The following is a 24,192-nucleotide window of genomic DNA, read 5'->3' on the forward strand; positions in this document are numbered from 1 at the left end:
TTGGATCCATTACTGATTGAATAAGGATGGCCTGGCCTCGAGCATGAAGAGCATGGGTGAGAAGCTCACTCATGGTGGGTGAGCTTCATGGGGGCGATCTTTAGGCCCTGGTAATCGGCCCATAGTTCACCCATGGTAGGTAATCCTCAGGGTGGGCGAGCCTCAATGGGGCAGGCAGGTGAGTTGAGGAGATGAGGTTGTGTTGATGAGTTGATGGTGTTCTAAGGAGTTAGGATACAGAGGCTGTGTGAAGTAGTTGGAGTTGTGTCAGTTTTAATCAAGAGAGGCAACAAAGTTGAATGCTTTACCCTTAGCAGGCGAGCTTCTATATAATTAGCTTGCCCCAAGAGGGCGAGCTCCCAAGAGAGGATGCGTGAGTTATACACATATATTCTCACTTCATATATTTGAGGCCCACATATTTTCCTATAAATATTAGATTTGAAAACTTCATTTGGATTGATCGATCACTTTCATTTTCAGGTGCGTCTTAGCTCTTTTCTCATATATTTTCAGTTTTTAACTTGAGCATCGGAAGGGTTACGTCGGAATACTGTCCTGGCCCTCATCTACGGTCTGTTCTTGATTTCAGGCTTGCCTAGCTTGGAAGCATTGTCACATGTCGCCTTCGGGTCTCAATATATATATATATATATAAATTCGTTTGATCTTATTAAATAGCAAATAAAAAGGTATTATTAAAGAAACCAGGTGAGATCAAGTGATCTTCAGCTCATGTTGCTATGCCATTTCTAGATGGAGGGCGGTAAGAGTCGTTTTACATGTTTCAATATTGTTAATATAATTTATTATTGCATGATTTTTAGGATGTTGAGTCTGCATTTTATCATTTCTATTCATTATTTATGCATATTTTGCTTCCCTTACCTATGTCGGTTGATTTGTAGATAGATTTGACAGTAATAATAAAAAAATATTGGCTAAAGGTGCAAGAAGAGGGCACTAGGACGGATGAAATTGCCCACACTAGCGCCCAAAAAAGAAGGAACGAGCCAGAATTGCACAAAGGCTGTGCTGGGCGGGTGAAAATTATCGTCCTAGCGCTCTCGCACAAGAAGAAAAATCTGATTTAAGCGGAGGCTGCGCTGGGGCGATCCGCGATAGAAACCAACCGTCCCAGCCTGACCCGATAACGAAATATGATCTCCACAATTTGTTTCAAGTTTTGAGGACTCTTGGATGTTCTGATATCTAATGGTAGCCCTAATACATGAAATGAAATCATCATTCACCACTTCTACATCAGATTTACTCACACACATAGCCACACAAGAGAGAGGGCCATACGAAGAAGAATTCAACTGTTTTTTTTTTCCCTCTATTCTTCAGTTATGATTTAGAGGATTCTACCCCAAACATTTATGTTGTAAATTATTTTTGAAAATTGAATTTTGATTTCTAGTCACACTTGATTATGTTATTGTTCTAATTACATTTGTGGAACATGATCAACTTCGAATTGATTTTATATGTTATAATTGAAACCGACATGAGGTTTTATAACATAATAGATAACATAATCCATTGATCTACAACTTGCATATATATATGAGGTTGGATACATGTTATATTCATAGTCCAATAAGTCGAAAGCTAGAAGATTCCACGATTCGTTAATACGATTGTAATTGTTAAATAACACAAGAACACTTGGTTACTCAATTTTGTTAATTAGATTAATATAACCCGGTTAAGTATATTGACAAATGAGGGAATCTCGTCAAAATCATGTACCCAATTGAAATTCAATCATTAGAGGACTGTGTGAACCGATATCCTAACGATTTATTTATTATTTTCAGTTTAATTATTTATATTGTGATTGTTTCGTCCTTTTACTTCGTTATTAAATTAGTTTATTAATTAATTCAATTATTGTTTTAATTAACTGAAGAATATGACTTGAGTTAATTTGTCTAATCAATCTCTGTATGATCGATACTCGTACTTTATTAACTATATTATAACTTGATTCGTACACTTGTAATACATTTGAGTATAAACTTTTATTTTATTAATATTTTTAGTGTAAAAAAAGCTAGAAAAAAATGCATATTGTCTTGTGAAAATCCCAAAACAGTAGGATGACTAGAAGGTACAGAAAAATTCAAAATTTAAATTTAACCGTACATTCTTTGATTTTATTACTCGTCAACATTTCTTCCAATAAGAAGTAATACACATTGGGAAAATATACACATTTAAGCGTAAGCTCTTTGATTTTATTACTCCTCAACATTTCTTCCATTAAGAATTAATACAAATTTGGAAAATATACACATTTCCTCATCGCTATAGTTAGCATAATGCTGAACCATGAACAAACCGATATTTGTACATGAGAATGAGAAGGTCGTGGTCTAAACTATTGCTACAAAACCCACACATCCTAGTAAAAAATCACACCTCTGCGCGGGGAGGAAAAGCTCGAATCTAATGGTGAACTTTCACACCAGTGGAGAGGAAAGAGAGAGAGAATGATTCAAGGAATCCTTTAAAGCCATGATGCTGGCCGGCGATGTTCTTGCCAAAGGCTAATCTATATGATCGGCAGCACGAAGTACTCAGAACTGGACATTTACGTATATTTGAGCGATATAGCGCAGTTATGGCTATGATGGTACCTGATTTTGTCCCATCCATATCAACATCCCGCAGCTTTCAAGAAATTGTCATATGGACTCGACGCTGGCAGTCTGAAGGAGTGGGGATTCTTTTGCAATTCAGCTGCACATCGCGCTGTTGCCGGTGGTTCATTTGGGGCTCTAGGAACATTCTGATACGACAATTTTTGTGATCAGTTATTTCAGTTAAAGGCACAATATATAGAAGGTATAAATCATGAACATTGACTAAAGCTGTTAAATAACGTGAAGAGAAAAGTACATCCTTCGGCAGTGAAGATAGATATCCACGATATGAACTGAATCAATTTATTACAACATAATAGAGCTCTTTTCTGTAGATGAAAAACTTAAAATAAATATGATAAGAAATATGTCATATAAATAAATGAAAATGATATCCTATCAAATATGCATAACAAATCAAAATAAAGCCATATTTGATCTTGTTATGACTATTATAAGGTTATTGTCGTTAAAATAACGATAATCTGCAATAGAGGTTTAAATAATTAAGTGAACGTTTCTCAATGATAATTATTAATGTTTACTGCAAACGTTAAGTAAAAACACTGTAATTTTTTTGGTGGTTTTAAATATGGCAGTTCAATTCTTAAACAGTGATGTTAAAGCAATTGCTCATGGTCCATCCGTATTTATAACGGTATGGGTTTCATCTCATATTAAGCCTAACATCAGTGTGTGTCAAAATTATCGAAATTTAAGGAAAATTTCCTCATGTAACAGACCTTAGGAGGTACCTGTGTATGCAATCTGAGAACCATATGCCACCATCTTTAGCCTAAGATGGATTGGCAGGATAGAACACATACAAAGATGCATGTCCCACATACATGGGTTTGATAGAAAATACGCTCACAAACTTTAGATATCTTTAAGTACCTTATGTGTATCATAGTCAATAACCGCATGATAAGCCATTTTCTTGCACTCTTCATCGGTATTTGGCAAAGATATGGCTAACAAGCTTCCTTGGATGGTATCAGTGCTAACCAAATATGACATCTTTTGTTGCTTTCCCATTAAAAGCGCCTCACAATGATTAGCCATTTCCTTGTAAGATGCATCAGGGGCGGTGCTCACAGAGATTCTGCTGACATAATGTGCCGTATCCAAAACCTGTATACAAATATTAAAAAATATTAATGCACGATAGAGTTTTGTATCAAAACTTGGACTGCTGCATGCAAATTATTCAAGTAACTCACAGATTGCATGAGTTGATCCACACTAAGAAAATTTGGAGATTCGATCGTTGATTGAGAATCATGTTGGAAATTACTACTTGTGAGTGAATCCGTCAGAGAAACATCATCAAATCCAATGGTCGAGGTTGCCTGTATTATCATACTAAGAAATAAGATATCAACAAACAAATATACTTCAGAATTCAATGCAAGTAACTTACCTTCTCTAGATTTTTTAGACTGTGAGAATCAGTTCCACACTCTTTCTTTGTGCTAGCAATAAACAATTGAGCACGAGAAGAACTCAAGTCGTCGGACACAAAGTCCTTGAGCAATTGCTCCCTTATGGTAGACTCTTCAGACTGAACCAAATAGCAATGATGAAGATAATAATCATATAACAACTATTATACACCTTGTCAAAAAATCATTATCGAGAAATTTAAAGACTTACATCTGATAAGACACCCAAGTTTTGAATTATAATCGAAACTAGGGATTCTCTAGTCTGGTCCTTGGTTAATTTTATTTCTGAAAGACAAGTAAGAGCAGAAGAGTCATCTTCTTTAGATCCATAAACAAATTCTTGGTGTCCTAAACCAGCTTCAGTTATCTTCAACTTGGAGTCTTCTACCAAACATAAAAATGGATCAACCTGACACAAATCCCAAAAAAAAAAAGGAAGAAAGAATATCAGACTTAACAATAAAAGGGACATATACAGATTATAAAAATTGAAGGATCTTAGAACAGATATGCAACCCACCACTTTATTAGAAAGCGTAGCCTTCACATATGGAAGAAGAGGAAGAATGTTGAAAGCCACTGATGAAAATATAATCATAGAAGTTGAGAGCATGAAGAGAGATCTGCGACGTGATAAAGGGAGTGTCCCTGAAAATAATATAATCAATTTCAGAGGAAAAGTTCCTTGCTGATACCAGCTACAAGAGATATACAAACAATAAATCCCAACTTGTTTCACCGGAAAAAAACAATTCTTCATTTGCCTTCTTAGTATCTCATCTTACAAAAAATTCCTCCAGTAACTAAATTTACATTATTGGGCCAACCTGGTTGAACCCTACCATATTTCATATGAATTATATGTAAATTAGTGCTATTATGTTAAGCCATCTACTGAATTTAGATTTAAGCACAATGTTTTTAATTATCAAAAAATAGAATTATCAAGTTCAGTCGATTGAAAAATGATCCAAATGAAATGAGTGACATGATTTATGAATATAAACATCCACCATCTATTCATTGTTACAAAATGCATGAAAAATGTGGTTTTTTGAAATTGTAGAAATAAGGTCTCATTAGTTTCTATTATTCTATGTCCCCAGATTAAGACCCACTATAGTCAGCTATAGGCAATAGATGGCACCATTATTGACATAGGCAATAGATGGCACCATTATTGACAACATATCAAAGCAAAACTCTAATAAGTACATCAACACTATCTGCCACTGAATTCTCATCATAAAAACCTTCTGCAAGAGCGACACTCCTCAATGAAAATGCCAACTGGAAACACTGAATTAGAGCATCACGGCTTGAGTTCTGCAACCAGAGAAGATAACAATTTCAGAGTTTTAACTCATACCCTCTCAATAACATGCCTAATAAAAAAGAATCAATTGCAAAGGAAGGACTCATTCTATCTCTACATCCTTAAGCCCCTGAATCCACCACAAGCTCCAGCAAAGTAATTTTTTCCAAATTTGGGGGGACAAAATTTAGGATGAATTCATTTAATTATCAATGTCTGTGTACAGCTGCAAGGATGATGGAAGCACTTGTGTTTATTCCATTCAGTCAAGGGCCTAACCCAGTTATTACTTGCCTGGATAGTTCCCATACCTTTTATGTTGATTGCTTGGTTACCATGTTATATTAAGTTACTTGGATCATAATTAGGTCTAACCATACCCAAAATTCGATAAAAAAAAAATTCCTGCATCACTTGCAATGCAGTAAAAAGCATTCTTGTAAAGAGAATGTACATTTTTAGGGACCCAAACATCATCAAGTCTCAACTTGATTTTTTACAATAATAAAAAAGAGGTCTTGATAACATTACTCGGGATAATCCCCCTTCCCCAGTACACCAAAAAGCAAATCTTCAGAAAAATAGAACACATGATCATTGATAGAGAAAAAGAATATAAATATAGGACCACAATTTTACATGCATATTGCACCAATAATGCTTGATGTTTAAGAAATTACAGAACCTGAAATATACCTTGGCTCGAGAGAACAATAAAATCAAGCTGTATGTATGAGCAATAGCCTCATAATTTCCGGGTACATTCGCAGTAGACAGTGATTGAGTCCAAATAGATGAAAGGAGGAGGGTTATCTGGTGGCTGCTCAGTCTGAGAGGGACATCCTGAAAGTGAAAAGGAAGATATTTGCTTATGATAACATTATATACATAACAAATCACTATGAGACACCTAATGACCACTATAACATTAACTAATGAGAATCTCCATCCCAATTAACTTAACACCAGGGAAAACCCGGAAGGGGGGGTGCGTGTTCCCCATGCTCGAGCAAAAAATGGGGTTTTAGCTGTAACTATTCTGAAATCCCATCTTTTCCCCTTTTACAATCCCTCTCACCCTCCCTGAATCCTGGGTCCGCCTATTTGAACCCATGTAACCAACATCTAATACAACGAGTTGTAAATCATAGAATAAAATAAAATAAAGATACGAGCCTATCCCATTCAAATAACGTATATAAAAAAATGAATTATACCTAAGAATAAGTAACCAAAATCTGGCATGTAATAAGATTTGGAAAAAGTAGAAGAATACCAAGTAGGCCTACCATGTCCTTACTTGACTTGGTCACAGAATCAATATCTGGCATTGATGAACCTCTTAAGCTATACCCCCGGCTACTATATGTAGACTTAATTTTGTTGAACACTCCATTTGTACTGTTTCTATGTTCTCCATCACCAAAACTTTTTTTGTTTATTTCATTGAGGTTTTCCCTGGAAATCCTTTTGTTTCTCAGCTTCTCGAACAGGACAGCTGATGAGGAAAATACAGAAACAGTTTTTGAGAGTGTCCTTGGAAAGTCAATGTTTTTCTTTGATTCAGACACAGTTGATTCTAAATGAGGGCAAACTGAAGATGGCACAAGGACAACAGAGAAGATCTGGTGAGCTCCGACTCGGGTTTCAATATCTGGATGCACCATAGCCAAAAGTAACTGATGAAATAAAGCCTCTGGGAAAGCCTAGACATGGAACAAAAATACCATCCATATCATCAATATCTCACCTAGAGAAATGATTAAGAAAAGTAGCTGAAATCTTTTCAATTTTTTTAAGAGCTTGCCTTGTTCTGATATGATAAATTTGGCAAAAAAGCAACAATTTGAGCAGCACGATAGACAGCAAAAATAGTAGTTCTAGCCATAGAAGTAACGCTTGAGATATTCTCCAACATTGTTGCCATGACATCAAGGATTAGACCTGAATCTCCAACCTGTAATTATATAAATAACACCACCACCATGAATTTCAGAAAGTCGGCTGAAAGAAGGAAAGATGGTAGTGACAACTAAATGAGTCCACTATAAAAAGTTTGGACAGTTTGATGAGAAAATATAGAGATTTAGTAATCCACCTTCGATGACAGTTCTGAAAGACACTCGTCAACTGCCTCATGAAACTTTCTATTCCATTTGATTGAATCATCTTCGAGTGAGTAATGAATGCTTTTGCGCAAATGTCTCATGACATCACTTACAGCGCTAACTATAGCTATTGATGACTGGATCTTAGTGAGTCTAGTGAGGGCAGTGACCACCTCAACAATGTCAAGCTGCATGCCAGGTTGCTTAAGAACACTTTTATGATCAAGATGCTTGACTAATAATGACAGCAACAAGTGTGTATTTTGCCCTGCACGTATAAAAAAAATGCAACATATTAAAAACAAAGAAGTAGAGAAAAAAATACACTTTTCTCTGAAACAGGCCAAGGACTGGAATACTAAATTGCAAAAAAATAATCAACTCTGACCAGAATTATCCATCAGAATTTGCATGTCTTTGAGAACAGGAAAAGCGATCCCATTTGCAGTATGCCAGAGGTTTCCATTGTCAAAGTAGCGGAACAAAGACTCTAAAACACGACGCATGGTAGTGGCCTCTTTTCCAAGATTGGCCATGTTATGCAGGCACACCCTAGACCAAAAGCTTGGGTTCTTGGCATCCTTCCTGTGATTTTTAATCAAGATGCAAGTTAAGCATACAAGAAAAGGGCGAAAGAAAACCCAAATTGTGTGAAGAAATTACGCTGTCACGTTTAGTTGTCCTTTATCATTAACGATCATTGTCCAAGAAGGAACCTCCGTATCTGGTAAGGGAGATACATGCTCCTCAGTTTTAGGAACTTCTGGCACCATATTATTTTGGTTGGAGTCGTGGGACTCCTTATTTGCAACTCCATAATTTTCCAGAACCACTGAAACAATCTGAACAGAAATATTGAGTTGATAAATAAAATCAACCTGGGTGGCGGATGTAAATTTGAAAATAGTGATGAAAAAGGAAAGACATGTAACTATATAAATTAGATAACAGACTTTCATAGCATACACAGATTAAAATGAAGAGTGAATTTGAACAATACATATTTCACCTTTATTTATCAATAATAACAGCTAGTTTATACCTTTCATTACTTTGGGAAAAAAAAAGCCAAAAAAAGATAAAACTTAGAAACAACAAATTCTACTGCCATCTAATGGAGATTGGTACATGTTTATACAAATTATCATTGAGTTGGCAATGGCTGTTGATATCATCAACATCATAAATAAATATTCGAAATAACAGTTTGGGCAACATCTAAATTGTCAAGAAATCAGTAAGAGCTCAGTAACGTAGATAGATAAAACTAAACAACATTTTGTGCTTGAAAACACATCGCAATTCAATAGCATTTGTTATTTGGGAGCTAATGTACACATTTTTTAATGTACTTGTTTAAAAGGCATACTTGGCTTTCCTTGATTTACCTGAAAGAACATGGTGCACTCAGTAAATAACGAATTTTGAAAATGATCTAAAAGTGGTAGTAGTGGCTATAATGTACATACTTGAACAGTTAAGTCAACTTGACATGCAAAATTCTACAAATGCCATATTGTGATAATACAAATTATCAATACTCCAACTTCAATTAAGAAACTAATAAAATTGAACAGAATTTTAGGTAGAAAAACAATGATGCAATAAGATACACAGCATAATTAAAGAAAACAAAGGAAATAAATGTGTTCTCTATTTTAGGCCCATTAGGTGGATGACAAAGAAGAGCAGCTCACATATATTTTAAAAAGACCATACTTACACAATCAAATTCGACGGAAATGTGAGAGTTTTCACCCATGAACCAAATCTGTACAACAAGGAAAAAAAAAAAAGAAAAGAGGAACTATTCAAAGCCCAAGAGAAGACAGGAGCCAAAATGAAAGTATAATGATGAAATGTTGAATGGCTAAAATACAAGTAAATGCACATTTGGCGCTGAGGCCTTTATCACAAATGAAATAAACACCAAATTCATGGTTATTATTACATTCTACGAACAACTAGTAAGAAGCTTACAAAAAAAAACCGGTGTGCTTTAAATATTATGTAAAGGATCCATTAGAAAAATAAACAAAACCTGCTCTGTTCCAGAACCCAAAGGATGATTATTAACTAGTAAGAATAGCTTGCTAGTGAGTACACCCTACATTTACACTTACAAAAGGAATCAGAAAATAAATCAATATAGATATATCTCACAGTCACTAGATTCCTTTGGAGTTCTCCCCTTCACCAAATTACTTACCTGTTATCCAGTAATAACAACATTGATTAAAAACAAAAAATTACAATTTAATGAGAAATGGCTGGATTTTTCCTGAAAAAAGAGATTATTAGACCATTGACATGAAGTCAAGAATACTGGATGTATGATGGTGTTTTGATTCAACCTTTTCTTCAAATTTACTGTTTATTTTTACTGCATCCATAACAAAGCCAAGCCACAAGCAGCAACCAATGTCAGGAAATAGATAACTTCAGTAAGTGACAACATAAACTTGGACATGTATCAATGAAATATAGTGCACCTAGCGTTGCTTAAGTCAGATGGTCAGAGAAATGAAGACTTAAAAGAATAATTGAATGCGACCTAATCTCAGCCGTGTGTTAAATTTTGTTGTTGTTCATCATAAAGTACTGGCTTTACAATTTGACCAAGAACATTTCTGAAGAAACCCAAATCGCAAAAATAAATGCTACAGTATACTGAAGGTAAAGTTAAAAGTTCCCGTCCCACCTAAAGAAGCAAGAAAAATAATCGAGAACTAAAAAATGTTGCCAAGGTTTGGACTTAATGTCACACACACACACACACACACACACACACACACACACACTCTTATTTATTTATTTATTTATTTGTACTTAAATGCTGCATATTTTTTTATAGGCTAAATTTAAAGTAATGAGACCTAATGGACTCAGATTCCTTGTCTAATTTAAATCTATGAACTCAAAGGTTAAAAAAAGTAGTGAAAATGTACACGAATGTACCATAGCAGATAGAGCTTGCAGTCCAGCTGCCTGTAGATATTCCGCCCTCTTATTTTCTCCCACTTCTTGAGCCAGTTGGCATAGTTTTGGTATAAACCCTTCCAGGTTAAACATGTAAGTTCCATCTTTCTGGAAATAATACCAGAGTTGAATAAGTCTAATTTTTATAATAGGACTTTAAAGAACCTTATCTATAAGCTTAAGATGCTGATCATCGAGAGACAAGAAAGAAATAAATTAACCTGATTATTCACATAATCAAACAGAGATTGACATCCAATAATTAATATTTCGTCCTGGTTTGTCTGATCCAGCAAGGTTTGCATGATGCTTAGCAGACTATTTGCAAACAAAGGCCTGACATAAAATTAAATACGTATATTTTTTGAGTAGCGGTTCTTTTAGGAGATGATATGACAAAAAAGATTTGAAATATCATAATTTGCAAATCAAATAAAGGATTGAAACATGATGGAAAATATCAAACACAATGAAAGGGAAATTCATCATTTCCATATGATATCATATTCAGTTTGAAAATTCATGTTGGCGCAGATCGTTCCATGGTTCATTTTCTACCAATGTCTAGAAACAATTATGACAATACAAGAACAAATATTTCCAGACTTATTTAGAAGCTCAAAACCCCATTAACTGAATCATTATAACAATTTATATTCAGAGCACCGCAATATAGTTCTAATATTGAAGAAATTAATTATTCAGATGCTATATCACCAATATAAATATGACATGATGGACAAAATGATTTACCAATAAATAAATAACAAATCCAATAAATTGGGCACCACACATGAACATAGCAGCTGTGTACGTACATTTGTTCTTTGCATGAAAATATCAATTTCCTGTAAATGCACAAGACTGTTTTCACTGATTGAAAGTTTTCGGCTCTTAAGTACTTATAACATCTTTGCTCAAGAGTGCTTGCAATCTGTAATTTGAAACAAACATAAGAATAAATATAAATAATAACAAAAAATAGATTTACTAAGAGAATAAAAGTAGCAGCACTGTGATACACAATTTTGGATAATAATTCCGAAATTTTGTTTATAAAATGATTATGAATTATGTTCAGAGCCTAATATATAAACTGAAAAGAATATGATGAAAGAAGGGTGTACAGCATATTATTTTACATACATCTAACTATCGAGAAGCATTTTCATATCTTTATTTTGGAGTTTTGTGAATTCATTTTAGTTTCTTTGATGGATAAGATTAATTACTTCTAAATAATATTTTATTTTTCTTGAAATCTTCTAATTGAAAAATTAGCTTCCATACCCTCAAAAGTGACATTCATCAAATCCTATCAATTTGTCATCATCGTCTTGTTTTTGAAGGCAAAAATAGGAGCATTCAATGAAAAAACCTGAGGGCATGGGGATAATAAACTATATTTATATAATTTTTCCATTTATTCCTCTGGTGAACCACAAAAAAAAAACCTGCAAAAGCTTAAAGTCATAAGGTCACCGAACACCTGAAAATCGTGAGATTGTATTCCTATCAAACTAATATGAAGCCGTTGCCAGTAAAAATAGTTAGCTACATAGCTCACACGAACCTGACAAAGCTTTTGCTAAGTACAGAACAAGAAGGAGCATTTAAACATTGATATGTGAGGGGCAGGCTCCCATTATACAACCCAAACCTCCTTATCACTGGGAGAGCTTAAAGGGCCTGTAAATGGAACTTGTTGCAGGGATAATGGCTGCCATTAACAGCCGTCATTTAAGAAATATTATGAAAAATAAACCCCTCTGGTAACAGTCAAGTTATGGCAATAATGAGAATTAAGACACTTAAATTACAAGTGAATTCAGCACCTATAAATCCTCAACAAATTCCAATGAGAAATTTGTACAAATACTCTCTGCAATAAATAGCTCTAATGTAATTTCTGCTTGAGACACCAAATTCCCAACAAAAGACAAATCCAGCAAGGAAAAGCTCAGTGTTTCTAGCTTTCTTGTGTCCCCAAACTCATTCTTTCGCTTCAACGACATTACTACAACATATAAGCGGTTTTCTAATTTAAAATTTCGCATTATGTTTTAAACCGGGATGACTCATTACATGTTTAAAAACTTAAAATTCTGTACTGAAAACTCTGGAACAAAATAGTATGAATATGTTCCTATTTTCATCTTTTTTTTACCCTGAAATAATGGGTTATAACCGTTGCTCAACCCTGAGATGGTAGGAAATTGTTGTTTCGACCTAATTCCAATCCTGATACAGAGGGTGAATCCGTTGTTCTAACCTCGCATCTGGAACGGTTAATTCTATATGACTTATATCAATAGCAATGAAGACATATAAAATTCCAGTGCATTTGTAATATGATTTTCTGCTAATTTATACTTTGCTTCAAAACCGGTCAAAGCAAATTACAGCTTTGTTTGAATTTGTTTTTTGTTCTATTTTCAAAATGTTGTTAGTTGTTTTTGTTTTCTGTATAAATATGTTGTGTTAAAAAATGTTTGTACAGGAAGAAATTGGTTCTCTACTTGTGAACGATTTCGTTGTCACTCACCTCTTACAACCTTCTGGCTAAGTCATATAATTGCTTAATCATAGTTGATTAACTATTGCAACTTTTATCATTTTTATTTTTTGTTCATCGTTGCGATTAACTTTCCAGCAAAAAAAGCTATGCATTTCACTTGTTTTCCAGATGCAACAAACTGTTTCTGCATTTTGATCCAGTAATAGACTAGTTTCTCGCACTTTTGTACCTGTGTGATACAGTTTCTTAAAAGTATAATCTTAATTTTAAAAAATATGGTCTGTCACAACCCAATGCTACGATTCATGCTTGGCCTGTGACATTATGAGCTTTATGACTTGAACTATACTATTTTTTTTGTTCAGTTTACTAGATGTGACTCCAGCATTGTCTCCATAAAGTGCAGGTGACAAAGAGTTAGTATGATTATCCCAGGACAGTTATTAGACTGGCAGCTTTCTTTAAATTCAAAGACTCATCAACTGAGTTTAAAATGAATACTAAAAAACCAGGATGAATGAAAAACAAAAATAGCTGTGTATGACATGAATGTTCGTATAAAAACTAACTAGGACAAGAAATTTATGTCAGTGTAAAAATACCTTGGGGATGCGCAAAGGATTCTTTGCAGCATATTCACACAGTTTGCCAATCTTTCTCTCATTTGGTTCTTCGTCCTGTAATGCAAGTAAAAAAAACCGAAATAAAATGGCAGCAAGTATGAAAAACAAAGAGAGATACACAACATCAGCAAGCCACAAAATATCATTCCTCATTCGATGCAAAATTCTTGTTGAAGAAACTAAATCCAGTCTTGGCTTATCTAACACATAGTAAAATCCACTCACTACCTCTCCAAATTAAGGCCAATTTTTAAAGAATTGGTTAGCCACAGGACTTCAAGTTATATGATATGACTAATGCTAGAATCACAAATTTAGTCGTTCACATGATGCAAATTGACCAACAGATACTGAGCTTTTAGCGCAAAATTTCTAAACAAACAATTTTAATCTGAAACACAACATTTAGTCATGATACAGACCTGGGACCGAGGAAAAATATCCGCTATCAACTTCTTGTACCTCTTCACAGGCTGCCTAGACCTGGTTCGCAATGAGGGGCAAAAGAAACAAAGGCTGCCACATGCCGGCAAGATTTGTCTTGACATCACCCCAGAAACAGCACTCATATTCGACCCGTCAACGGATTTTTTTTCTGTTTCTCACCAAATCACTTTTAAACTTTGATCTTTCCTTTCCCTTCCAACAGATTTCCTTTTCTATTTCTCGCCAACTCACTTTCAAACTTTGATTGTTTCCTTTCCCTTCTATATTTCATGCGTATGAGAGATTGTTGAAAATCACGAAGAGAATTAGGAGGGAAAGGAACGTTTGTAAGATCGGGGGAACACTTTCCGGCACCAGCCTACATATTCCCAAATTAAAAGACACCTCAAATCAAAACCTCATCAAACCATTTCAAAGTAAAAGTTTAAAAATCATCCAAGAAAATGGGAATCTCATAAATATTCCAAAATTTTTCATTTTTCGCGATGAATCGGGTGTCTCAATATTGTTTCCAAGACATCCAACTCCTATACACGTTTCAAGAATCTCAAGAGCAGACATCACCATTTGACAAAACATGAGTTTATGTGCATCCCACGCATCTTTTAAGAAAGCAATTACAAAAAAAAAAAAAAACATCTTGCTTGTATAAAAAATATATCATTTATCCATTGATTAGAGAATATGATCGTACGAAAACAACATTAAATCATTCACAAACAAGACATTACAGACATCATTCTCAAAAAAAAAAAAAACATTGTCTGGTTTTATCTGGACACGAATAACAATGTCGTCTCAAAAATTTACCTTCGGATCAATCCCGGTAACGAGAAGACCTGTAAGGCTGCTGACCAACCAACTTTTTTCCTAATCTCTACGGGTTCCCGAAACTTATGACTTCTCTCTCTCTCTCCGCCCGCCTATTCTTTTTCCCTCTAAAATATGTAACTACATGCGTGTATATACAGGCGACAGGTCAGACAGTTGAATCTTCCAACAAATAGCATTCTTTAATAAAATCTATTATTTATTTTTATTTTCAAGGAAAATTTTTTTTTATACTTTTACTAAATAAGTATATATATATAATTATCATATATATATCTTCCAACAAATAGCATTCTTTAATAAGGTCTATTATTGATTTTTATTTTCAAGGAAAAAAACTTTTTATACCTTTACTAAATAAATATATATAATTATCATATATATATATATATGGCAAAAATTTGTGTGAGACGGTCTCACGGGTCGTATTTGTGGGACGGATCTCTTATTTAGGGTTATCCATGAAAAAGTATTACTTTTTATGCTAAGAGTATTACTTTTTATTGTGAATATGGGTAGGGTTGACCCGTCTCACATATTAAGATCCGCGAGACGGTCTCATATGAGACTCACTCTATATATATAGTTTTGATATGATATTTATATATCATTGTTTGTCACGAAAATTTGCGGGCGTGTCAGGCATGTGATCGTGCCAAAGTTGTGAATGATCTGACTCTGTTTACCAAGCGTTGTGAGTCTCGATTCGGTCGTAAGTTCTAACTCCTTCGAAATGGCTCAAAAACGCAAACACAAAATGAGGAATAAGACAAAATTACAGGAGGAATCCATGAACAACGTCAAATTTAATTACGTTGTTATGAATTTGAACGACATTATCACAAGAAAGTTGAAGGAATGTGTAAAAATCTCAAGGAACTAAAATACTGGAAATATGAAAAAGATGAACTATTGAGAGGAATTTTGCAGAGCTTTGCTGTAGATTTGTTGTGTTGATTTTTTCGGGGGCCTTTTCTGATTCTTCCTCTCAGTTTTTGTTCCAATCCACCGAACTGATTTGATCATTTTCCACGATCGTCCAACGTGGATCGTGGACCAACTCCCCCAAACATGGTCTTCAACTTACCCCTTCCTGGACTTATCTATTGGGCCTCTCCACATTTTAGGGCTTCTATTATCATTGGGCTTCAAAGATTTTGGCCAAACAAATGGCCCCTTAGCCAATTTGGGCCAATGGCTAATTTGGCTCATTTTGGCTATTTGGCTACTTTGACCAATTTGGTCCAGTGGGTAAGTTGGTCATGTCTTTGGTTTGTTCGGTCTTTTAGCTATCCAGAGACAACGTATAATCAAATGGTTGAAAGGAATGGTTTTACGGACTTGAAGAAGAATTGATAGCTGAAACACATGTTTCTTCCTCCAACAGAGTGTGCATTCTTTGAACCCCATCCTTATCTTTCTTTCATCATTTCCTTCCCCCAAATCTCCATCGATTCTCATCGATCTTCCAACAGAAATCACCGATTACATGGCCTTTGTTATGCCATTCAAGTTTTTGAAAATTGTCATCATCAATCTCCTTTACATCAAGCCACATCTTCTCAAGGTAGGTATATTCACCATTTTTTCAATCCTCCATCACAAAAACATTGTAGAATTTGCTATATTTCATGTTGCACTCAAGGTGTTTGTGCATATGTTTGAATGAGTTTTTTGATAAGCAACACCTTGCAACACCCACTGCTTGCACCTCAACAGAGCGGCTTCCTTAGTGTGCATTTCAGAGCTCGGTCTATAGCTTGTGCAACTTATGTAATCTTCCACGTGCTTCCAAGAAATACACCAGCACAAGGAATTGTGATGCTCCACCAAATTCACTGAGGATGAGATCCCATTTTTTGGAATTTTGGCAAGCTATAAACTCAAAAATGGCAAGATCCATTCCATCTCACAAAGAAGTGACGCGTGCTACATCAATGACAACATATAGCACACACAAAGCATAATTTTGTTGATCAACACTCCATTATTTCTCATGTGATCACATTTATTTCACAGGAACATAGTTGGAGAAATCGAGGATTTATCTCAAAGGCCAATGCAAGCAGTACCTTAAATACCAATGGAGAAGGAAAATATTGCCTCTTGGGAGTGCCAGTCGGCCAATCCAAAATAAATTTCCAAGCTTGGATGAATATCTTTGCAACCAACTGAGCATATATGTATGGAGTGTGATACACATTGAAAGAAAGAAAAAAAAATACGTAGGCTAGGGACAGTAGGTGTACTTTTTGCACTGGTTTGCCATTGTTTGGCAAGTGTTTTTTTTATGATGTGTAGATTTGGGAAAGTGGCTTGAAAGCCAAACTTTGTTGTTGGAAACATGTTGTTTACCTTATACATGCTGCTTGGGATTTGTTTTCATGTATTTGTATTTCTGGGATGTCACGTATACAGGGGGAACTCTGCCCGGATTTCTGTAAAATAAATTAAGAACAACGGCTAAATAGCCTGTTTTCTTCAATATTATCACAACATGTTATCACCATTGCTCATTATCATCCATACTTTCCAAACACCATCAAAGTATCGAAATATGTAACAAACGTACTCTACACGTCATCAATTCGGCTATCAAGACAACACATTATTCTCTTAAAAACATATCAGCTGCAAAGGATTCCATGAGCAAATTTTCTTTTTATTATTCACAGATGCTCCATCACTATTTGCAAAAAAGTTCAGCGGGGAATGGCTTAAAAGCCTATTCCTCGCATATTACAGAAACTTTCTACGAGTCAATATTTTAAAATTAGCCAAAGTGGCTATCCAGCCTACTTTGTACAATACTTCTCATCTATTTCATCTTTATAAAACATCTGTCTCCGGCTGTCGATCTTTCATCTGAGCCGGAGCTAAGATGAAATCCTCCATTTGTAACTCTTCTTCCTTGCTACCTCCATATTCCTCATCAAATATTACTTTAGCTCCATCGATATCCCACAACTCCTGAGATTGTACTTCATTCACCAGCTGCTGTAATGTGGCTTTCCATTCGGAAGTTGCAGCGACTTCCATCTCTTTTTTAGTGAACTTAGTCATCGACTTCCTCGATAATAGGTCGGACCATAGGTCTAGGAGAGACCATGGCAGTGGGTTTGAGAATTATTTCAACTGCTTCCCTTATTTTCTTGGTGTCCATGTAGACTGCTCCTTGCTGCCCATTCACCTTGTAATCACAAATTCTGATAGGTCCGAAGGCTCCATCATAATATCTAGCTTCTACTGCGTTGGAGTTTGACTGATACGGCTGTGAATCAGCCTGTACCACTTCCACCTCATCTCCTTTCCACATCAACAGCAACTGGTGCATGGATGATGGCACACAATGATTGGTGTGAATCCAATCCCTTCCTAACAAAGCGTGAAAACTTGCACTGGAATTTACCACGAAAAAGGCTGACAACGAAGATCGGGACCCTACAGTGATGTTTGCTGGCAATACTCCCAAAGTTTTTGTAGACTCCCCAGTAAAAGCCGCCACGGAAACTTCGGTGGGAATCAAATCCTCCACCTTCTTCCCCAATTTCTGAAGAATTCTGTACGGCAAAATATTCACAGCAGACCCATTATCTATTAACACTCTAGACAACGGCTTTCCATTCACATGCACTACAATATAGAGTGGCTTGATATGCTGAGTCATTTCATTTGTGGGTCGCTTCATCAATACTCTTTTCTCTTCATCGACAAAAACACCGACGCTTTCATTCAAAATATCAGTCTGAACAGGTTGTGTACCATTTTGATTTCCAGCGAGCACCTCGGATTCACACATCCTTTTGCGTTTGAATTCCTCTGGCAACATTAACGAGCCAGTGGCACACTCAAATGAAACCAAAATCTTCCCCACTTTGAAAGTAGCCCTCTTGACTGGTTCTATGTCTTCCTCCAATAATAGATCATCATCTTCCTCCTCATTATCTTCAGTAGCCTTCCTCCCAAATTTTTTCTTCTCTTTAAATGACTCCTCTATCCCAGACCTACGTTCAGCAGCTTTTTCTCTCAACAAACGTCGTTTTTGAGTTCTAGAAAGAGGCTTTGGGAATTTTGGATGTTCTACTCGCCTCCATACACCATCAGAGATTGCTCTGGGAGGAACAACAAAGCGGGAATTCCTCTCATATTTTTTATCGGTGCTCAGAAGAGATGGCCTCTGTATTATCTTATGAAATGACTGCTGGCCACTTCTTCTCTCGTTATTCATCGACCAAGAATATGGGCTCCTTCTGAGGTACTGGTTCTCCGGCCTTTCGGCCATGGATTCCCTGTCATACCTCATATTCCTTCCAGTATAATGCAGATCCTCCCCACTGTAATAGCGATCTTTCCCATGAAAAGTTTCTGTTTTCTTCTCCCTAACCTCAAACATCATTTTTCGAGGCACCCAACACTTCTTTATAGTAATTCCTGGCCTAATGGACATGTCCCTGTTTCCACTCTTTCTCCTCTCATTGATCAAGAAGCGCAAATCAGTACTGCTCATGTTCACATTGGCTATCGGGGGAAAAGGATCTTCATCCACTATCATTGCTTCCTTTTTCTCGGGGAATTTCAGGATACCCTTGTTGATTCTTTCCTGCAAGACATTCTTGAAAGCCCAACAAGCATTAGTATTATGGTTGAAGGAGTTGTGGTACTTACAGTAATCCCTTCCTTTCAATTCCTCCCTAGTGGGCAGCTTGTGGTCTGAGGGGAATGTTATAAACTTCTCCTTCACCAAGTGATCGAAAATTTCCTCCGTCTTTGATGCATCAAAAGTATAGGGTGTTTGCACTGGAGGAATGTTTTTTCTTGGAAAGTTCTTCACTTTTGCGTTTCAAGAAAGGGACAATCCGTGATCCGGAGTTTTCTACTTCTGCCAATGCAACTTCCTCCACTTCCTGGAAATAAGAGCCAACTGTAGACTTTCTTTTATGACTCTCCTCTCGTAACAATTCCTCATACTCTGATACCTTGGCAGCAAGTTCATAAAAATCACGGAATTCCATCCCTTGGAACTTCTTTCTAAGTTCAAAATCGAGTCCTCGTTGTGCCATCTTCACGTATTCCGATTCAGGGAGGAAAACTCGGCATCTGTTCCTCACCTTCTTGAACTTACAAATGAAATCATCGGCAGATTCCCCCGGGTTTTGGACCACCATTGACAGTTCCGCTATACTAATCTCAGGTACTGTCCGGAAGAATTGTGTATGGAATTGACGTTCCATATCGTGCCAAGTCATAATAGAATTTCGAGGTAATGTTGCATACCATGTGAAAAGCAGTACTGGTCAGGGAATTGGGGAACAAACGTAACTTGTAATTAGAAAAGTTCTCCAAATTTGCCAATTCCCCACACTGAATTGTAAACCTGGCCACATGTTCCACGCTGGACTGGCCGTCTTCCCCGAAGTATAACGTGAAGTCTGGAATGCGGTATCCTCTTGGGTAAGGGTTTTCATGATCCACAATATCAGGATACGGTTTATGGAATTCTGGTCAGTTGATTGGCCTCACTCCTGGGCCATACAACTCTTGAATCACATCACGTACCATCTCAAAATCCAACGCTGGAGTTTGTCTCAAATGGTGAGGAGGATAGATTGCCCCCAGAGTGTTATTCCCCAAACCTAGCGCTGAATATCCACGCATTCCCCCATCAACATACATCCCTGGATGTAAGTTAGGAGACGTCACAGAGAACACGTTACCAGCCATTTGTTTACTGTTGCTGCAGTTTTGGAATTTCAACCCCAACTCCTCATCCCTTTTGTGCGGAGGAGTGTATCTCCCTTCCCTGGCAGATTCAGGAATTCGTGCTTCCCCCAAGCGGCGACTTTCACCTGCCTGAGAAACTCCTGAACCTTGGCCTTGATCTTTCAGCAGCTTGACGTCATTCTCTTGAAGTTTATCACTCTCTGGTATAACCACTTCGCCTTTTGCAGACTTTCTCCATTCCTTCATTTCTGCCACAAATTCCATCATGACAGTAGCGAAAGTTTGAGTCATTTCCTTGAGATCGCTGCGGATATTTTTCTCCATGGCCAACATGAAGTTCGGCGAAGACCCATCACCACCAGAAACAGCAATTCCTTCCTTCATAGTCTCTTCCTCGAACTGGTGTACTAGTCTTTCAACAGTTCTTCCATCTGCATCATTTTCTTCTTCCTGTGAGCGATGAACTTTCCCCTGTGATGGAGGAATTCCCTCATTCTTCTCAGTACGCTTTGGAGGCATTTGGTCCCACTGGGTGTGCCAACTTGTTTGTCACGAAAATTTGCGGGCGTGCCAGGCACGTGATCGTGCCAAAGTTGTGAATGATCTGACTTCGTTTACCAAGCGTTGCGAGTCTCGATTCGGTCGTAAGTTCTAACTCCTTCGAAATGGCTCAAAAACGCAAACACAAAATGAGGAATAAGACAAAATTACAGGAGGAATCCATGAACAACATCAAATTTAATTACGCTGTTATGAATTTGAACGACATTATCACAAGAAAGTTGAAGGAATATGTAAAAATCTCAAGGAACTAAAATACTGGAAATTTGAAAAAGATGAACTATTGAGAGGAATTCTGCAGAGCTTTGCTGTAGATTTGTTGTGTTGATTTTGTCGGGGGTCTTTTCTGATTCTTCCTCTCAGTTTTTGTTCCAATCCACCGAACGATTTGATCATTTTCCACGATCGTCCAACGTGGATCGTGGACCAACTCCCCCAAACGTGGTCTTCAACTTACCCCTTCTTGGACTTGTCTATTGGGTCTCTCCACATTTTAGGGCTTCTATTATCATTGGGCTTCAAAGATTTTGGCCAAACAATCATGTTTGTTTTTATGTTCATCAACGAAGTCAGTCATTTATTAAATGTGATAAAGCATATTCAAATTGTACATCAAATAAATGAGTCTCATCTTATAGATGAGTATGGAAGTAGACATAAGTGTACAATATATTAAAATTATATATATGTGTGTGTATGTTAATTTACATAATTTAAAATTTCACATGATTTTTACAAAATAAATTCTAAAAATATATTTTTAACCCAAAACAGAGGAAACGGAAATAATGGGCACAACTAATTTTTTTTTTCAACTAGGTCGGCACTAATGATTGAGTTGGGAGGATCTTAGGGTGGCATTATTGCCAAAGATCATGACAATTATTTCAAAATTATATTGGTTATTGTTTAAATAGTGGGGATTCTTTCTTACATACTTTTGTAATAATTGTTAGTGTGGTTATGTATTTATTATTTTGTGAAAATTTTATTTGAAATTCAATATTTTTAGATTATTTTGATTTATATTAAGAAATGAATAATATTATAATTATGAAAAATGACCATAGTCCATACTGCAATTTAGTGAGTCATAGTAAGTGAGGGGTCATATCATCCTAACATTTTGGTCCTTGAGCCTTAATTAGTAATTAAGATTCCGACACATAGCGTTGCGTATTTGTATAATATTTGATTTTTTTAAGATTGTCTACAATTGAAATTATCAAAATTGATTGGGTATAATTATCCATAAAAAAAGTAAAATGGAAGGGAGGAAAGGTAAAATTTCACTCCAATAGGCCAAAAAAATGGTCTACACCCCTCCTCCTTAATACATAGAGTTTTGAATCATCACAAGGGGGAAACAAGGTGAGACTATTAGAGTTGAAGCTCGATCCCTATCACTGTTTCACTAAGACGTACATGAACATTCAATCTTCAATTTTACAATCATGACGGTGGAATTTTTTTTATATGATTTTTCTTTACTTCGCTAACCACTTTTACGGTGTAAAAATGATAATTACTTTTGTTTAATCATTGCATGATGCCCTCCATTTCCATTCCAAATCTAAAGTTGTAACATTTTTTCTTGGATCTTGAATTTTGTTACATAAAAGAACACTTTTTCTTTTGCTTTGTCTAGTAAGAAATATTTTAGTACAAAAATTTATTAAAAAAAATTAAAATCTGAAAGTGTTCAACGAATAAGAAAGATCTCGTGATTGGCGATCGCAGCATGTTTCTGTTTTTTTCTTTGTTATACTTTCTATTCACAAATATTTCTTAAATCGATTAACGAATGTATAATATAATTGTATCTGGTGGATAAATATTGACCTAGACATTTGCAATTATGAAACTATAGTGAAACTATTTGAGATATTCGGTTTCATCTGAAACAAATGTATTAAGTTTGAGACGAAATCTGGAGTTCGAAACTCGATTATAACAATCTATTCTCTCATTAATAAATATTAGTACACTGATGCACACGTTGCGTGCTTGTACAATATTTTTTATACTTTATTTGACTTATATTTAAATAATAATCAAAATGTAATTATACAAAACAGTGATAGATTATACTGCAATTTTGATAGGAAACAATTTTAGTGAATTTGTCCATAATGGAGGGGCAAAAATGGATATTTTGGTGTCATTCCTTAGCGATTTCTATCATATCCCCAACTTTTATAAAATAGAATAGATATAATTAAGAAATAAATAAAGAGAACTTGCGGTGCTGGCCTTCAAATGATTAGAAACATTAAAAACATCATATATCACAAAAACTCATATGAGATCATCTCACCTCACAATTTATGAGACTAATCTCCCATCCGACTCGACATATGAAAAAATATTATTTTTTGTGTCAAAAATATTACTTTTTCACTATAGATATGAACTAGATCGACATTGACATTTTCCAAAAAGAAGACCTACTCCATATGCAAGAGAAATAAATTTGAAATATTGACAACTTAAAGTTATAGTCTTTTGGGATAAATTCGAGCATGCTCTTCGAGTAGTATTCGAGCATGCTTTTCGAGTAGTACTCGGAAGGCAGAATTCCCGATCGTCTCATGTAGCAGCCAAATGAGACGTTAGATATAAGAGTTGACATCATATGTTTATAAGTGAAAACTATCCATCGTAGTGATATAGTTCTTATAGTCATCATATTTCAAATTTTGTTCTATATTTTTATTAGAACTAGTTACTATGCACATGCGCGATGCGTGTGTGTACAAATTTTTTTTATCATTATTGATGAACTAAAGTGTAATTTGATGGAGTGACTAAATGGATATTTCATAGTATTATATCATTTTTGATAATTTTGACAATAAAAATATCTTATAATACCAAATACTTTAATATTTTTAAGTTGTTTAAAAGATAAAAAATATGATCTAGATTTTCATTGACAAAAAATAAATGATGATGATGATATCAATACATTAATAACAAACAATAGTAAT

The 24,192-nt window shown here is 35.6% G+C and overlaps 1 protein-coding gene across 3 annotated transcripts; it reads right to left on the reverse strand.

Moving 5' to 3' along the window:
• Positions 1 to 2,221: 2,221 nt before the first annotated feature.
• Positions 2,222 to 15,056, reverse strand: LOC142528829 (protein SEMI-ROLLED LEAF 2-like). 3 transcript variants are annotated; one of them, XM_075634033.1, is made up of 21 exons: positions 14,900 to 15,056; positions 14,065 to 14,447; positions 13,622 to 13,696; positions 11,320 to 11,435; positions 10,723 to 10,837; positions 10,481 to 10,609; positions 9,246 to 9,293; positions 8,186 to 8,364; positions 7,911 to 8,107; positions 7,513 to 7,790; positions 7,222 to 7,371; positions 6,704 to 7,120; positions 6,111 to 6,257; positions 5,352 to 5,425; positions 4,620 to 4,749; positions 4,308 to 4,508; positions 4,075 to 4,215; positions 3,875 to 4,003; positions 3,549 to 3,785; positions 2,646 to 2,797; positions 2,222 to 2,560 (listed from the first exon to the last, which is right to left on the reverse strand). In XM_075634033.1, the coding sequence occupies exons 2-20, from the start codon at positions 14,209 to 14,211 to the stop codon at positions 2,666 to 2,668; spliced, it is 3,042 nt and encodes a 1,013-aa protein (XP_075490148.1). In that variant the 5' UTR covers positions 14,212 to 14,447; positions 14,900 to 15,056; the 3' UTR covers positions 2,222 to 2,560; positions 2,646 to 2,665. The 3 variants fall into 3 exon arrangements, with proteins under 3 accessions (XP_075490148.1, XP_075490149.1, XP_075490150.1); XM_075634034.1 differs by having other exon boundaries at positions 2,222 to 2,797; positions 4,620 to 4,747; positions 5,353 to 5,425; XM_075634035.1 differs by lacking the exon at positions 9,246 to 9,293 and having other exon boundaries at positions 2,222 to 2,797.
• Positions 15,057 to 24,192: the final 9,136 nt, after the last annotated feature.

Source organism: Primulina tabacum, chromosome 16 (assembly GCF_025594145.1).
Source record: "Primulina tabacum isolate GXHZ01 chromosome 16, ASM2559414v2, whole genome shotgun sequence".
Lineage (NCBI taxonomy): Eukaryota > Viridiplantae > Streptophyta > Magnoliopsida > Lamiales > Gesneriaceae > Primulina > Primulina tabacum.

What these genes read in the sequence shown, in the direction of transcription:
- LOC142528829 (XM_075634033.1), bottom strand. Translation starts at nt 14,211, where the DNA reads ATGAGTGCTGTTTCTGGGGTGATGTCAAGACAAATCTTGCCGGCATGT. An exon ending in TTGATTATGTGAATAATCAG is followed by an intron (nt 10,610 to 10,722) that starts GTTAATTTATTT and finishes TATTATTTCCAG; the next exon opens with AAAGATGGAACTTACATGTT. An exon ending in TGCAAGCTCTATCTGCTATG is followed by an intron (nt 9,294 to 10,480) that starts GTACATTCGTGT and finishes CTTGTTGTACAG; the next exon opens with ATTTGGTTCATGGGTGAAAA.